Genomic DNA, 18,165 nt, shown 5'->3' with positions numbered 1-18,165 from the left:
AGGTTCAAGGGATTCTCAGGCCTCAGCCTCCCGAGTAGCTGGGATTACAGGCACCTGCCACAACACTCAAATATTTTTTGTATTTTCAGTAGAGACGGGGTTTCGCCATGTTGATCAGGCTGATCTTGAACTCCTGACCTCAGGTGATCCGCCCACCTCGGCCTCCCAAAGTGCTGGGATTACAGGCATGAGCCACCATACCCGGATGAAATTATTTATATACTTATCTATTTTCTCCATATTTTCCTTGGATTTCTTTAGCATATAAATCGTAGTTATCTCAGCCAATTCCAATATCTGAAGCATATGTGGATATGTTTCTATTGTCTTTTAATTTTTTCTCTTGGTTTTTGGTTTCTTTTGGTGTCTCTAATAGATGTGACTAAACAATATGTACTAAAGGGCAGACAACGTATATAAAATGAGTATATGTATAAAATTTATCTCCTAGAATATTATTCATTCAACAAATACCTAGTGAGCACTGACTGAGCCCTGACTTAAGCACTGACAATATGCCAGGCACCATGTGCATGTGATACAGTAATAAAGAGAGCAGCATCCCTGCCATCAGAAGCTTACGCTCCGTGTAGGAAGGAGACATTTACCTAATACTGAAATGGCCTGTAAGGCCCTAAAAATCTAAGCTCCCTACTACACCATTATCTTTTTTTACCTTATCTCTAAATTGTCTCTCTCGATGATTCCAATCACATGCTTCCTCGGTGTTTATTCAGTAGCAGGTACACTTCAACCTCAACCAACAATCTTGCGCTTGTTATTCTTTCTGCCTAATATGCTTTGCTCTTCTCCAGGATAGCAACATGACTTGTCCTGCCACTTCCTTAGATGGTCTGCTAAACATGCACTTGGCCCTCTATATCCTTGGGTTCTGTATCCACGGATTAAACCCAAAAAAGGGAAGGGGAAGGGAAAGCGGAAGGAGAGGGGAAGGGGAAGGGGAGGGGAAGGGGAAGGGAAAGGGAGGAAAATAAAAATACTGCATATTTTAAAACACAGTGGGACAACTATTTACATAGCATTTACATTGTTTTAGGGTATTATAAGTAATCTAGAGATGATTTAAAGTATACGGCAGGGCTGCGCACAGTGGCTCACACCTGCAATCCCAGCACTTGGGAGGCCAAGGCAGGTGAATCACTTGAGGTCAGGAGTTCAAGACCAGCCTGGCCAACATGGTGAAACTTCATCTCTACTAAAAATACAAAAAACAGCTGGGCATGGTGGTGCATGCCTGTAATCCCAGCTACTTGAGAGGCTGAGGTGGGAGAATTGCTTGAACCCAGGGTGGACGGAGGTTACAGTGAGCCGAGATCATGACACTGCACTCTAGCCTGGGCGATAAAGTGAGACTCCACCTCAAAAAAATAAATATATAAAAATAAAAAAATAAAATAAAGTATACAAAAGGATGAGCCTAGGATATATGCAAACACTACCCCATTTCATATAAGGCACTTGAGCATCAACAAATTTTGGTATCTGAGGGGGTAGGTCTTGGAACCAATCCCTTGTAGATATGAAGACATGCCTGTATATAAAATTGTGAATATAGCCCCACCTTCCAGCAGTCTTTTTCTCTTATGTTTCAACACAGAACATATGTTTTATTATTTGTTTATCATCTGTTTCCTTCTATAGTGTAAGCTCCTTGAGGGCATAAAAATATGTTCAGTCTCTTTTGTTCACTACTATATCAACAGCACTTCAAACAGTGTCAGACAAATTGCGTGCACTTGGTAAATATCTACTGAATAGATGAATGAATAAATGATTTAAAATGTGATGAGTTAAGTGTAGGGTCCTAAGGAAAAATACAGCAGAGAGCCTAATCTAATGAAGACAGTTAAGGAATGCCTATGTGAGGAATTTACATTTAAGCCAAGACCTAAACAATGACTAAGAGACAATCAGGAATGAAGACAGAAGCAGATATGACTAAGTACATAAGTTTCAAGAATCTGAACGATGTCAAGTATGGCGGATACATACAATGCAAAGGATAGACTGGCACAGTATCAGTTTGGAGAGCTAAGCAAAATCCAACCATTTAAAACATTTATATGAGTAGTCATTCAAAAGTTATTAAAGATAGGCATACGATCAAATCTGGATTTTTGGTCACTCAAACTGAAGTATCATTAATTAATGGATGGGAATTCCTATATGCCAACAGTGAAGACGATATCAAGAAAATAATCCCATTTACAATAGCTATGAATAAAATAAAATAAAATACCTAGGAATAAACTTAACCAAAGAAGTGAAAGGTCTCTACAATGAAAACTATAGGCCAGGTTCAGTGGCTCATGCCTGTAATCCCAGCACTTTGGGAGGCAGAGGTGGGTGGATCACAAGGTCAGGAGATCGAGACCATCATGGCCAACATGGTAAAACCCCGTCTCTACTAAAAACAAAGCAAAAATTAGTTGGGCGTGGTGGTGCATGCCTGTAGTCCCAGATACCAGGGAGCCGGAGGCAGGAGAATTGCTTGAACCCGGGAGGCAGAGGTTGCAGTGAGCCGAGATTGCACCACTGCACTCCAGCCTGGCAACAGAGCGAGGCTCCATCTAAAAAAAAACACACACACACACACACAAAAAAACGACTATAAAACGTTGATGCGAGAAATTGAAAAGGACACAAAAGATGCAAAGAGATTCTACATTCATGGGTTGGAAGAATCAATATTGTTAAAATGTCCATACTACCTAAAGCAATCTACCGATTCAATATAATCCTTATCAAAATACCAATGACAATCTTCACAGAAATAGAAAAAAAAAATCCTAAAATTTATATAGAACCACAAAAGACCCAGAATAGGCAAAGCTATCCTGAGGAAAATGAACAAAACTGGAGGAATCACACTACTTGACTTAAAATTATACTACAGAGCTATAGCAATCAAAACAGCATAGTACTGGCATAGACCAATAGAACAGAATAGAGAACCCAGAAATAAATCCATATATCTATAGTGAATTCACTTGACAAAGGTGCCAAGAATATACCTTAGGGAAAGGACGGTCTCTTCAATAAATGGTGCTCGGAGAACTGGATAACCAGATGCAGAAGAACAAAACTAGACCCTTATCTCTTGCCATATACAAAAATCAAATCAAAATGGATTGAAAATTTAAACCTAAAACCTCAAATTATGAAACTACCAAAAGAAAACATTGCAAAAACTCTGTAAGATGCTGGTCTGGGCAAAGATTTCTTGAGTAATTCCCCACAAGCCCAGGCAAGCAAAGCAAAAATAAATAAATGGGGTCACATCAAGTTAAAAAGCTTCTACACAGCCAAGGAAATCAACAGTCAAGAGACAACTCATGGAATAGGAGCAAAATATTTGCAAACTATCCATCTGACAAGAGATTAATAACCAGAATATATAAGGAGCTCAAACAACTCAACAAGAAAAAAAATCTAATAATCCAATTTTTTAAATGGGCAAAAGATCTGAATAGACATTTCTCAAAAGAAGACATACAAATGTTAAACAGGCATATAAAAAGGTGCTCAACATCACTGATCATCAGAGAAATGCAATACAATGAGAGATCATCTCACCCCAGTTTAATTGGCTTTTATCCAAAAGACAGGCAATAACAAATGATGGCGAGGATATAGAGAAAAGGGAACTCTTGTATAGTGTTGGGGGGAATGCAAATTAGTAAAGCCACTGTGGAGAACAGTATAGAGGTTCCTCAAAACACTAAAAATAGAGCTGCCATATGATCCAGCAATCCCACTGCTAGGTATATACCCAAAAGAAAGGAAAGCAGTCTATCAAAGAGATATCTACACTACCATGTTTACTGCAACACTATCCACAATAGCCAACATTTGGAAGCAACCTAAATGTCCATCAACAAATGAATGGATTTTTAAAATGTGGTACATATATACAATGGAGTACTATTCAGCCACCAAAAAGAATGAGGTCCTGTCACTTGCAACAACATAGATGGAACTGGAGGACATTATGTTAAATGAACTAAGTCAGACATAGAAAGACAAACTTGACATGTTCTCACTCATCTGTGGGAGCTAAAAATTAACATAGTTGAACTCACAGTGATAGAGAGTAGAATGATGATTGCCAGAGGCTGGGAAGGGTAGTGGGGAGGAGTGGGGGTGGGTGATGTGGGGATGGTTAATGGGTACAAAAATGGGTCCAGTTAGATAGAATGGGTAAGATCTAGTATTCGACAGCACAACAAAGTGATTACAGTCAACAATAATTTATTGTACATTTTTAAATAACTAAAAGTATATTAGACTGTTTGTAACACAAAGACATTATAAATACTTGAGGTGAAGAATTTTTTAAAAATTAATTGGATGGAAGCAAGAATGACTACAAGGAGACTAATTAGAAGCCAGATGAAGTAATCCAGACTAGATGATAGTAGCTGGAATCTGGGGTTGGTTAGTACGGGCAAAGAAAGAAGTAAATGGATTAGAAAGCTATCTGAGTGAATTCTCCACAGTCGCATTTGTTAAGAATTACTCTATGTTTCTAGCCACCACCTTCCTAGGTGGAAAAGAATGAAGGATAAGAATTTTAGAGCAGGGATAGGCAAACTTTTTCTTAATGGATCAGGAAGTAAATATTTTAGGCTTTGTGGGTCACATAGTCTACTATGTGTCCCATGTAGTTGAGTCTACTCCACATATTGAGTCTACTACTCAGCTCTACCACTGTAGTGGAAAAGTAACCACAGACAATATGTAAAGGGATGAACATGGTTGCCCTCCAATAAACCTTTATTTATAAAAATAGGTATGCATGGGCTATAGTACCAATCTCTAGTTTCAGGAGAAAGATGAGTTCAGCTTTTAACTTGTTAGTTTCAAGGTGCCTCAGAGGCATCAAGTAGTGAGAGCTATATAAGAAGCAACTGGATATGTAATCCTGAAGTTCAGAACAGATACATACATTTGAGATTGGTCAGAAAAGTGGCAATAGGCCAAGTGCAGTGGCCCATGCCTGTAATCCCAGCACTTTGGGAGGCCGAGGGGAAGGACTGCTTGAGCCCAGGAGTTTGAGACCAGTCTAGGCAAAATAGTGAGACCCCTGTCTCTACAAAACATAAAAAAGTAGGCAGCTGTGGTGGCACACACCTATAGTCTCACCTATTCAAGAAGCTGACGTGGGAGGAGCACTTGAGCCCACGAGGTTGACGTTGCAGTGAGCCATGATTGTGCCACTGCACTCTAGCCTGGGTGACAGAACAAGACCTTGTCTCAAAAAATAATAATAATAGTAAAAGAAAAAAGAAAAGGTGGCAATTGACGCCATGAAAAAAAGTAAGATTGCCCAGGGCAAGTTAGCACAATAAAAAGAGGAAATGTCCTACTCAGGACCCAGAATAAAACCCCCATTTAAGGAACAAAGATAGGAAGAACAATCGGGAAGGAATCTAAGAAGGGCATTCAAACAAGCCAAAAAACACAAAAACTAGAACTGAGTAATGTGCCAAAAGTGAGTATCTCATGAGAGAAGTATGGACTGACCAAGAGACTCAAATGTTGCTCAAAGATTGATATAAGATCAGAATTCAAAATTACATATTGATTTAACAAAGGGAAGAGGTTGCTGGTAGCTTTGCAAGAGAAATTCAGTAGGAATGAGGAAAGAAGCTAGACGGCAAGAAAAGATTAAGTGGAAGATACAGAAATGAAAGTGAGGAAGGACAATTCTAAGAGCTTTGGCACTGAAAGGGGAAGAGAGAAAGAAGGTGGCAACTAGCTGTAGAGTGATAGGGGTGATGGTGCTTTACGAATGGAAGAAATGTTTGTTTCTTTCCCACTAAACTGTGAGAACTATGATACGCAGATCATGTGTATCTCATCACCACATCCTTCCCACATAACTGAGTGACCAATACATTTGTTCACTGAGCATTTTTAATAGCAATGATAACAAAAGGAGCTAAAAGATGAGGAGAATTTTAAGACACAGAAGAGAGAAAAGATAATCAGTAAAACCATAGCCTGTGAAGGCTATAAAGAATACATTTGGAGCGTAGGAGGAGGAACTGGCTTTCCAGAGGATGTGGAACACCTCTTCCTTGTAACAAGTGGGAAGAAACAACATGGATACACATAGATAAAAGTAAATGCAGGTAAATATGGGCAAGAAGCTGAGGATATTTATTAACCAGGGGGCAAGTTTTCTAATCGTCCTCTAATGCATGAAATGATCTTGCACAATGAAGAACAGCCCAACACAGAATGCCAAAAGTAACAATACGAAATGCTGAAATGAAGAGTTCCTGCAGGCTAAGTCAAATCGCAAGGTTAAAACTCTACATGAGGACTCTCTTCTAACTAGAAAAAAACAGAATAATTTTTCATGGGAAAAGGAGAAATTGCATACTTCAATTTCTGCATTTCTCCCTCAGAAGCCTTCAGCTGCAGAAGGCCCTTGCTAAATGTTTGCAATATACAATTACCTATAGCTATACCACTTTCACCAGAAACATGATCCTAACTTACATATTATGCACATGGAGAGAAGCTCAAGATAAAGATATACAGAGAAACTCATAATGTTTAACACATGAAACACATACCACTATTAAATGCAGTCCAGAGATCTGACAGCACATTTTTTAATCACCAAATTTTTTCCTATGAAAGTCTGAGTCACTGCTGATTCATTAAATACAATGCTCAAACAGTTTCTCACTCTTTTTAACTTATGCTATTTAAAACAATCCAAGTTGGCCAGGCACAACGGTTCACATCTGTAATCCCAACACTTGGGAAGGCCAAGGCGGGAGAATCACTTCAGCCCAGGAGTTTGAGACCAGCCTGGGCAACACGGTGAGACCCTCATCTCTACAAAATAAAAATAATTAGTCAGGTGTGGTGGTGTGTGTCTGCAGTCCTAGCTACTTGGGAGGCTAAAGAAGGAGGGATTCTTGAGTCATGGCGAGAGGATCATTTGAGCCTAAGAGTTCAAGGTTACAGTGAGCTATGACTGCACCACTGCACTCCAGCCTGGGCAACAGAGTGAGACCTCCATCTCTAAAAATAATAAAATAATCCAGTTAAAAACACTGATTTCTGGCCGGATGCAGTGGCTCACGCCTGTAATCCCAGCACCTTGGGAGGATGAAGCAGGCAGATCACCTGGGGTCAGGAGTTCGAGACCAGCCTGGCCAACATGGTGAAACCCTGTCTCTACTAAAAATACAAAAATTAGCTGGGCATGGTGGCAGGCACCTGCAATCCCAGCTACTCAGGAGACTGAGGCAGGAGAATCGCTTGAACCCAGGAGGCAGAGGTTGCAGTGAACCGAGATTGCATCACTGCACTCCAGCCTGGGCGACAAGAGCAAGACTCCATCTCAAATAAATAAATAAATAAATGTAAAAACACTGACTTTTAAAACATATATACATGTACGTATGTGCGTGCATACGTGTGTGTGTGTGTGTGTATATCCCAAAAAAGCAATAGTTGCATTTTATCTTATACTTTTGACAAAATGTTTAACTTGAAGACATATACAATAAAAGTTAAAGTAGCTTCTCACCTTGACTACTCCATCAAAGCCAGGGATTGTATTAACCTCTGCTTTCTTAGCTAATAATTTGCTTTCAATCTTGTCGCCCATGGCTTGAATAGCATGTGTGTCAGGTCCAATGAAAACGACATCTTCTGCTGCCTGTGGAGAAAAACAAGTCAAAATTTATAACAAGAACATTACGGAGCATGATGTGGAGTCACAATTTTATAAAAGAAAAGCCCATAAGTGTATTTTCTAATTATTTTTATTGCAGAAACAACAGTTTTTGAGCCAACACATTAAAATACTATATTGCATATAGTACATGTGTGGATAGATGCATGCAACAAAGTCAAATGAAAACAACCAAAAGCACTGAAGAACTCCTTCTGGGTAAACAGTGTGCCTCGGAAAAGTCACTCTATGACACTGTATTTGTATATAACGTCCTACACCACCTCATCTAGCCAGTAAGGTCACCCGTAAACACCTTATAAATCTCTGTGTTCTCAATAGCCTGCAGCATAATGCCTAGTATAACACAAATATCCATATTTCCTGAATACCAATTCTGTGCCAGGCTCTGAGCTAAACACAGGAGATAACATGGATGAAGACAACAGGATATCAACAATTTCCAGGAAACGTGAACAGATCACTGACACCTCAGAGAAATAGATAAAAGAAAGTACATGTTTGCATCCTGTGACTATAAAAGATGAGTCAAAAATCCAGTGGGAATTTAACTGGGTAGAGTTCAGTTTCAATCAAAACCACTCTGCACAAACCACACTGAATACCTTGACAACGGATCTACCTCTCTTGTTTATGCCACTCTAATTTAAAAAAAAAAGCTAATGACTTAAATAGATCTAGAGACAGAACAAAATATGATGCCATTAGCTCCACCACAGGGCATGGTCTAGAAAAGTAATGGGGGTATTTGCTGAGATAAAGGATGAAGTCATTACATAAAGAACTGAAGGTAAATATAAAATGGGAAAAACCAGACCTATGTGTAGGCCTTCCTCGAGGAAGGCGCCTAACTGCTGATTGTCCTACGACCTTGTCAGAGTTGGTATAAACAATAAACTGCATATTTGTATATCACTTTTACATCACCTGTTCATTCCATGTTAGCGTTGCTGCCTGCAAAGAATCTTGACTTGGGAAAAAAGGTTCATTCTCCTGGTGACCAGGGCAGCTGAGTAGCCTGTTGCTTGGACTGCTCTCCTGGCCATCATGACCAGGAGGATTAAACCCACCCCGAGCAGGAAGTAGAAGTAGAACAAGGAATAAACACAAAGAATATACAAGGAGATAAATATTTAAGAGGCGAGATGATGACTCCAACTTTGCACACGCGGAGCTGACAGGCCTCTGCAATAGTCAAGTATTCATGTTCGGGAGGCAGATATAGAGGTATAGTGGTTATTAGACAAGTCCAGGCTGAAATACAGATTTTTTCTTTTTTGAGACAGAGTCTCACTCTGTCACCAGGCTGGAGTGCAATGGCACAATCTTGGCTCACTGCAACCTCCGTCTCCTGGGTTCAAGTGATTCTCCTGCCTCAGCCTCCCGAGTAGCTGGGACTACAGGAGCGCGCCACCACGCCCAACTAATTTTTGTATTTTTAGTAGAGATGGGGTTTCACCATATTGGCCAGGATGATCTCAACCTCTTAATCTCATGATCCACCGGCCTCCGCCTCCCAAAGTGCTAGGATTACAGGCATGAGCCACCGCGCCTGGCCAAAATACAGATTTTTAAAGGCATCAAATACAGGACGGAATTAAAAGCTGTGAATGGCAGTCCGGGTGCGGTGGCTCATACCTGTACTCCCAGCACTTTGGGAGGCCGAGGAGGGCAGATCTTGAGGTCAGGAGATCGAGACCATCCTGACCAACACAGTGAAAGCCCGTCTCTACTAAAACTACCAAAAATTAGCTGGGCGTGGTGGCATGCGCCTGTAATCCCAGCTACTTGGGAGACTGGGGTGGGAGAACTGCTTGAACCCAGGAGTCAGAGGTTGCAGTGAGCCGAGATGGAGCCACTACACTCCAGCCTGGCGACAGAGCGAGACTCCATCTCAAAAAAATAAATACAAAAATAAAAGTTGTGAATGAAATCATTCAGAGAAAATGAGTAGAAGAGCCAATGTCTTTAAATTCAAGAGGTATGCTTCTCTCCTACCCAAAAGCAAAACAAAAGAAAAGGGAAATTTTAGACCCTGAGTCTAAAGCACCCATTTCTTTGAGTGACAATGTGGATAATATCTGACTTTTAAGTTTGATTAAAGAATTAAATAAAATAACGTACAGGAGGAAAACTATTATTTTCCTTCTACCCTTCTAAGTTTAAGGCTAGGGCACCTATTACAAAAGATAGATTAACCAAAAAAACAAGCATACACATTTACTTAATGTAAGTTGTACGTGACACCGAAGCTTGCATAAGGAAATGAAAATCCAAAGAAACAGTTAAACTTGAGTGTTTTTATACAGGGTTGATGAGGACTGGTGAGTTATGGAGAAATGATAGCACGGAGAGCAAGAGGTAAGTGTCATAAACTGGGGGAAACTACTCAGATTACTCTGCGTCCTTTTCTCTATGGGGATGAGGATGCTCCTCTCTTCCAGATACAGGAAGGGCATCTCTCACATGAAGGTCTTAGGATCTGGTTCAGAGAAGGTCAGAAAGTCCCTCCTAGGTCTTAGGACCTGCTTCAGGGAAGAGAGGAAGGGGAAGGTCAGAGACCTTCGTGCTTCTGCTGTTTTCTCCAAATCCTTCAGCTTATATGCCAAGGTGCCAAATTTAGGAGTAGCATGTCCTAAACCCCATCAATAATAATATAAAGCACCAAGTTGAGTGCCACAACTGTTAGTTTTTGTCCACTCTCCAGAAGTCTTGATAAAAAGAAGACATTAGAATGGCCGGGCACAGTGGCTCACACCTGTAATCCCAGCACTTTGGGAGGCCAAGGCGGGCGGATCACCTGAGGTCAGGAGTTTGAGACCAGCCTGACCAACATAGTGGCCTCTACTAAAAAATACAAAAATCAGCTAGGCATGGTGGTGCGCGCCTGTAATCCCAACTACTCTGGAGGTTGAGGCAGGAGAATTGCTTGAACCTGGGAGGTAGAGTTTGCAGTGAGCCAAGATTGCACCACTGCACTCCAGCCTGGGCAAGAGAGTGAGACTCTGTCTCCAGAAAAAAAAGAGGACACTAGAATAATAAGATAGCTAGGTCCACAGGACTCTAAAATAATATTATAGGAACCCAAATGCCTAGAATTTGCTGGTGTTACAAGTGGCAGGATGCTAGATAAGAAACCCCTTCAGCCCTAAGAGGTGCTTATAAAGTATCTCTCTATCAAATGTTTCTGTATTTGGTTTTAGTAGAACCTTATTTTCGTGGAAAAAAAAAATCTTATGCAAATCCCTAAAAATGTAAAGCACATACGTAGGAAGTAGCGCTGCTCTGTATGAGGAGATAATAGAGGTAAGCCTATACCTCTATCAACTCTACGTCTCCAGGTGGATACATGAATCATTTCGGACCAGGACAATAATCATATTCATTTCTCTTTATCCAAAACCTGAAACCCACTAAACACTAAGTAAAGACAAGAGGAAACAATCATGCTTCAACCATCAATTGTCTTTCCATATTCTCATTTTACTTGCAAAGATGGAAAATTTTATTATAAATGCTGCTTTAAAAACGACTATGCCAGGCAGATGTAATCAAGCAATCAGAGTACCCACACAAAGAATTGAAGAAATAACATAAATGAGAACATCCAAAATACATTATGATTATACAGTAAAACTTCTGATTAACAGGAGCCCAACGACCTGGAACACTGATTAACCAGATTTTTCTTGTGCATTCTAATTTGAGGAAAATTACTCACCCAAAAATGTAAAATTGTCAAAAAAAAAAAAAAAAAAAAAAGCTTACATCAAGTATTTAGTGACTATTTTTTGTCCCACCCAATACAAAAGAAAAATAGCCAGTAGTATGCTGGATAACTACAAATGTTTCAACGACTTAACTTCCTTTTTATCAATGTGTTTTGGAAGTGCTCCCTAGATTGGCCTTTAAAAGTAATTAAAGCAAAATGAGAAAGCAACATTAGAGGCTCTTGGCTCCCATAAATCTGTAACCAAAAAGGATGAGGTCAGGATAAGAGAGTATGGTAACTGCAGTGTGATGGAGCATGTTTCAAATGTTTTCAGTTCTTGACCAGGCAGCGGTGTGACTTAGAATAAAAGGCCAGATTTTATCCACTAGTAACCTTCGATACTCTTCTGTTAACCCGGTATTTTTTGTTATCCATCTAATTATCAGTTTCCCTTAATCACTGTAAGTTTTTTGTTATGCAATAGCAACTAAATTTGTTTCCAAAAATATGCTTTTTAAGGTCCTTTTAAATTTACCTTGCATGATACATATAATATCTGAATACAAGTAAATGTCTTATGATCACAAAAAGTGGGCATTTTTCATCATTAAAGTGATTCATTTAAAAAAAAAATTATGAGCCAAGTGTGCCTGTAGTCCCAGGTACTTGGAAGGCTGAGCCAGGAGTATCTCTTGAGCCCAGATACTGTTCAAAGCTGTTGTGCGCTATGATGGCACCTATGACTAGCCACTACACTTCAGCATGGGCAACACAGCAAGACAAAAGAAGAGAAAGAAATTATGAAAAGCTGAAATCACTGCTCCAAAATTCTACTCATTTCCTAAATTCTGTGACTCTATGGTTCTGGACAAATTTTAATAGAAGAATGGGGGAAAGGGTTGGGTTTGAGCAGTATGTTAAGGAAATGAGATTTAATTTACCATAGGCTTTATGTCAGGAATGAAGGACAGAAAGAATCATTGTAAAAATTAAAATGTATGATACATATTTCATTCTTAGAAATACCACAAGTTAGTAAATTGCTATATTATGAATTCAGATTTTAAAGCATATAGATTTTAGGCTTACCAAGAGTTGCTACTTGGATAACTAAAAAACCAGGGTCAGAAGAAAAAGACAGCCATGGGGCTGGGTGCAGTGGGTCACGCCTGTAATCTCAGCACTTTGGGAGGCCGAGGCAGGTGAGCTGCACGAGCTCAGGAGTTTGAAACCAGGCTGAGCAACATGGCAAAAACTTTTCTCTACAAAAAATATAAAAATTAGCCAGGCATGGTGGTGTATACCTGTGGTCCCATGTGGTCCCAGCTACTCAGGAAGCTGAGGTAGGAGGATTGCTTGAGCCCAGCGGGTAGAGGCTGCGGTGAGCCGAGACTGCACTGCTGCACTCCAGCCTGGATGACAGAGCAAGACCCTGTCTCGAAAAAAAAAAAAAAAGCCACGGAAAAACAGCTGAACTGTCCAAAAGATCCAGATTGTGGTTTTTAATACTATTCCATGCTAAAAGAAAAAAGTGTTTCTGGTAGAAAAGGCCAGTTCCAGGATTGGTTCAGGAAGTTAGCACATGAGATAAACTGAGTCAGAAAGAAAGCTTTCAAAAACTAATGTAGCAGATAGAAAGGAGCACCCACTGAATATAGTGATGTCAACAGGAACATCAAAAAGAATACTGGGGAGATTACAGGGTTAATTCATTCTTTTCAAGACCTCAGAATAAACCACTTCCTGCTATCTCTACTCGTGTTTGAACTTCTTGGACATGAGTCACTGATTTTAAAATACATGGCTCTTTAAAAAGAAATGTGGAGAAAAACCAATTTTACACATTAAACTAAGCAAAATAAAATATCAAGGTAAAATCCAACATAATTTTTTTTGTTTTTTGTCTTGATACGAAGTCTCACTCCGGAGTGCAGCGGTGCAATCCTGGCTCATTGCAATCTCCGCCTCTTGGGTTCAAGCAATTCTCCTGCCTCAGCCTCCAAGTAGCTGGGACTACAGGCACCCCCCACCATGCCGGGCTAATATGGTTTTATATTTTTAGTAGAGACAGGGTTTCACCATGTTGGCCGAGCTGGTCTCGAAATCCTGACCTCAAGTGATCCACCCGCCTCAGCCTCCCAAAGTTCTGGGATTAAAGGCGTGAGCCACCATGCCTGGCCCCAATACAATGTTTTTATAAGGCAAAGAAAAAGGGACCAGAATAACATCCATGTAGGGCAGGAAAGCACAGGAGAAAAACATACCAATACAATAGATCAAAACTATCATCTCATTTCTTTTTTTTTTTTTTGAGACGGAGTCTCACTCTGTCACCCAGGCTGGAGTGCAGTGGCGCGACCTCAGCTCACTGCAACCTCCACCTCCCAGGTTCAAGCAATTCTCCTGTCTCAGCCTCCCAAGTAGCTGGGACTACAGATGCGCACCACCACGCCCGGCTAATTTTTTTTGTATTTTTAGTAGAGACGGAGTTTCATTATGTTGGCCAAGCTGATATCGAACTCCTGATCTCGTGATCCGCCTACCTTGGCCTCCCAAAGTGCTGGGATTACAAGCGTGAGCCACCGCACCTGGCCTATCATCTAATATTTCAAAACAAGTTAAAAGACATTTTTAAATGACACATAACATAAAATAGTATAAATCAGATTTAGAAAAGCTCAGAAATGAGATGACAGAACTCAGGATACAACTAGAAATGAAAAAGAAAATCATTCCAGAAATGAAAACAGCTACAAAGAATGTAAGAGTGAATAAGGAAAACAGACAATGCCTTATGAGAAAGACAAATTGAAAATAAAAATATTTAATTTAAATATAAAAAATGAATAAATAATACAGAAGATGACAAATATTGAAAATAAAAAAGAACATCCAACATATGAATAATAGGAATCCTTGAAGAGAACCAAAGCAAAAAAAAGAGCAAATATTAAAAATACAACTCAAGAAAATTTACTTGAACTAAAAATACATATTAAAAGACCACACTACAGGAGAAATTCATTCCAGGATGACCAACATACCAAGAAAAATTCTAGCAATATTACTTAAGTAAAAGAAAATGAAAAAAAAAAAACCAGGAATAGGTAACTTATACAAAAGAGAAATTTAAATAATCATCAGACTTTGACAGCAACATTTTATACCAAAAGAAAATGGAATAATAAACTCTTTTGAGTAAGAAATTCAAGGAAAGAAAGTATGAGCTAATAATTTTATGTTCTTTTCGTGGAACAGGGTCTTGCTCTGTTACCCAGCCTGGAGTGCAGGGGTGCCATTATAGTTCACTGCAGCCTCAAACTCCTGGGCTCAAGTGATCCTCCCATCTTGACCTCCCAAGTAGCTAGGCCTACAGATGTGTACTGCTGTGCCCAGCTTTTTTTTTTTTTTTGGGTAGAGATGGAGTCTTGCTATGTTGCCTATGATGGTCTCAAACTCCTGGCCTCAAGTGATCCTCCTGCCTCAGTCTCCCAAAGTGTTGGGATTGCAGGCATGAGCCACCAGGCTGAGTCAAGCTAAGAATTTTAAATCCATAGAAGTCAGTGCAACTATGAAAGGCAGAGAAAATTTAACAACATGCAAGAACTCATAAACTCTGAGAAGTCCAATACAGCAGAGATTTGCAAACTAGTGTGTAGGCCAAATCTGGCCCATTCACTGCCTGCTTTTGGTTTTTTTTTTTTTTTTTTTTGAGACACAGTTTCAGTCTTGTCGCCCAGGCTGGAGTGCAATGGTGCAATCTCAGCTCACTGCAACCTCAAGCTCCCGGGTTCAAGCGATTCTCCTGCCTCAGCCTCCCAAGTAGCTGGGATTACAGGCATGCACCGCCACGCCCAGCTAATTTTGTATTTTTAGTAGGGACGGGGTTTTGCCATGTTGGTCAGGCTGGTCTCAAACTCCTACTTCAGATGATCCGCCCACCTCAGCCTCTCAAAATGCAGGGATTACAGGTGACAGCCACCACACCTAGCCTCACTGCCTGTTTTTGTACAGTCCATGATCTAAGAAAAGATTTTACTAATTATTGGGGGTGGGGGTTAGGCAAAATTTTTTTTTAAATACTGTATCATTACATGTAAAAATTATATGAAACTGAAACGTAGCCATGCTCATAGTTTACACTGTTTGTGATTGCTTTCTCACACAAGAATAAGAATGAGTACTAGCAGAGATCATAGGGCCTACAAAGCCAAAAATATTTCCCCTCTGGCTCCTTACAGAAAAGGTTTGCCCACTCCTGTACTAGAGAATGAGCTTCAGGAAACTAAAATGACAAAAGAGATATCAACATAAAGAGTCGGGATTTACTTGTAGAGCTAAAACTAAATGAAAGCTAAGGAGATATATATATAAAACCTTATAGATAACAGCCACATTTTCTGACAATATAGATATAGTACAACTTTTTTTTTAATATTACAGGAAGATTATGTACAAACACATTTTTAATGTTTTTAGTAATCACATTGGTAGTGGTATTAACATTGTTATCCTGAGATTGCTCTGTGTATAGCACAGGACAAGACAAATAAGCAATTGTGAGATACTCTAATTCTGTCATTTCCCCTATCCTTGAGAGTCAGAATTCTGAATCCAGAAGAATGAAGATACACAGAGGCAACAAAGAGTTTGTTCTGCAATTTTGAATTGTAATGGAAAATATTGCTATGAACACAGGAGTTGTTTTGTCTCACATAAAATGTAGACTTTATTTAATTATACTTTTATATTGTTATATACATTATATATGAGAAAAATGTTATGTGCATTTTATTAATACAGTATGATTATTATAATATAAATTTGTTTTATATACATACCCTATTTTGGGTTAGGGTTGGCATTATATTTAAACATATTTATATAGTAAATATATTGCCATATGGTATATATTTTATTAATATAATATAGTTAAGATAACATATTGTATTATAAGCAATATACATATATAACATAAAACATATATGTTAAAAACCTGTTAATATATATGTATATTTTTTTTCCTAGCCTGCAACTAAAAAGGCTTAAAATGACCAATCAGTAGCAATGACCATGCCTAGTACCCCAACTGTGATCTCCAAATACCATTAGAAGAAGCCAAGGCATTTTGAAAAGATGGCTGATTAGAGTTGAACAGAAGGCCAGGCACTGTGGCTCACGCCTGTAATCCCAGCACTTTGGGAGGCCAAGGCGGGTGGATCACGAGGTCAGGAAATCGAGACCATTCTAGCTAACATGGTGAAACCCCATCTATACTAAAAATACAAAAACAAAATTAGCCAGGCATGGTGGCAGGCTCCAGCAGTCCTACTCAGGAGGCTGAGGCGGGAGAACGGTGTGAACCCGGGAGGCAGAGCTTGCAGTGAGCCAAGATCGCGCCACTGCACTCCAGCCTGGGTGACAGAGTGAGACTCTGTCTCAAAAATAAATAAATAAATAAATAAAAATAAAGAGTTGGAACAGAAAATGTAAAACATGAGCCTGGAATGTCCTGTCAGATCAGATAGTAAGGAAGCTAGAGAAGATTATGAGGTCAAGTCAAAAAGACCCGTGAGTCAACTTAAGCCCCACGGACCAAAGAGGAACAACTTGACTTCACAGTAATTTCAACAGTATGACTTCATAGTGATTTCTTCAAAAGAATTGGTTAACTTCGAGGGATGATAAGGAACCAATCATTACTTCAGAAATAGTAAATAAAGGTAAAGAATTAAGCATTTATCTTGCTTTTCATATATGAATTGTACCAGTGGTAATAAAACAGTAAATGAGAAGAAGGGTTTCCTTCTAAATATATTCCAATTAACTAATGAAAAAAATGTTAGCATTAAACTACCAAAATTTTGTAATCCAATAAATTACTAGATATGGGCAGTAAGCATCAAAGTCTGCTTATATCTTAAAAAGAGCTAAAAAGACATTATGTGCCTCCTATAGTCTTCATCAAAGGCATCAAATCCAAGTCTGATCCCATCTCTGAATTCAAGTGCCAATTTGTAGGAAACACCAAGAATGGGGGAAACCACTGAGCTATAGCATCGCCATGCAGTGAGCTAAGTCAAGACTGGGGGAAGACTCTGTAAGTCAAACACCCAAGTTCTTCAACAGATAAGTCATGAAGAAAAGGAAGCAAGAGGAGCCTACAGACTAAGATTTTAAAGACTTAACAAATTTAAAAATAAATGGACAAGACTTAAATATTGTGTCCAAGGTGGCACATTTGGACAATAAAATTATTTTTAAACGCAAAAAAAATGATTACTATAAAAGCCAAAGGAATGGGTATGTTTAGAGAGAGGCCGGAGGTTAGCACCGAGATGGGTCACGCGGCTTTCCAGGATTCAGGGTAAACATCTGCGTCTGGTCCTATTTCATGATTTCAAAATAGTTCGCCCTATAATAATTCATTAAGCCATAGGTTTCTTTTGTATAGTTCTCCTGTAACTGCCTTTTATTTTACAATAAAAATTTTGAAAACTATTTCAGAGTAGCCACCAACTTATAGGAGTGAAATCAACACACGGACTAGGAGCAGCTTCAGCAGCTCTATGCCCAGTGAAGTGTTTCTCAAGCCAGTTTGCCAGCCTCTTCCAGGGACTTTAGGCTTTTAAAAAAAAAAAAAAAAATTGTAAAGTACATTCTTATGTTTGGCTGGGATGCTTCAGTAAAGATTCTCATTTTGTACAAA

At 39.3% G+C, this 18,165-nt stretch overlaps 1 protein-coding gene across 3 annotated transcripts in view; it reads right to left on the bottom strand.

The window, feature by feature from the left end:
* Window positions 1–18,165, bottom strand: part of PCCA (propionyl-CoA carboxylase subunit alpha) — a 439,968-nt gene that overhangs the window by 311,355 nt on the left and 110,448 nt on the right. For all 3 annotated transcript variants that reach the window (XM_034936916.3, XM_003832051.5, XM_034936917.3), the window contains exon 7: window positions 7,577–7,708. In XM_034936916.3, coding sequence (XP_034792807.3) covers window positions 7,577–7,708 — 132 coding nt within the window. The remainder of the gene's footprint in view (window positions 1–7,576; window positions 7,709–18,165) is intronic.

Source organism: Pan paniscus, chromosome 14 (assembly GCF_029289425.2).
Source record: "Pan paniscus chromosome 14, NHGRI_mPanPan1-v2.0_pri, whole genome shotgun sequence".
Lineage (NCBI taxonomy): Eukaryota > Metazoa > Chordata > Mammalia > Primates > Hominidae > Pan > Pan paniscus.
Note: the sequence above shows the minus strand (reverse complement) of the source record. Positions and strands in the feature narration are given on the sequence as shown.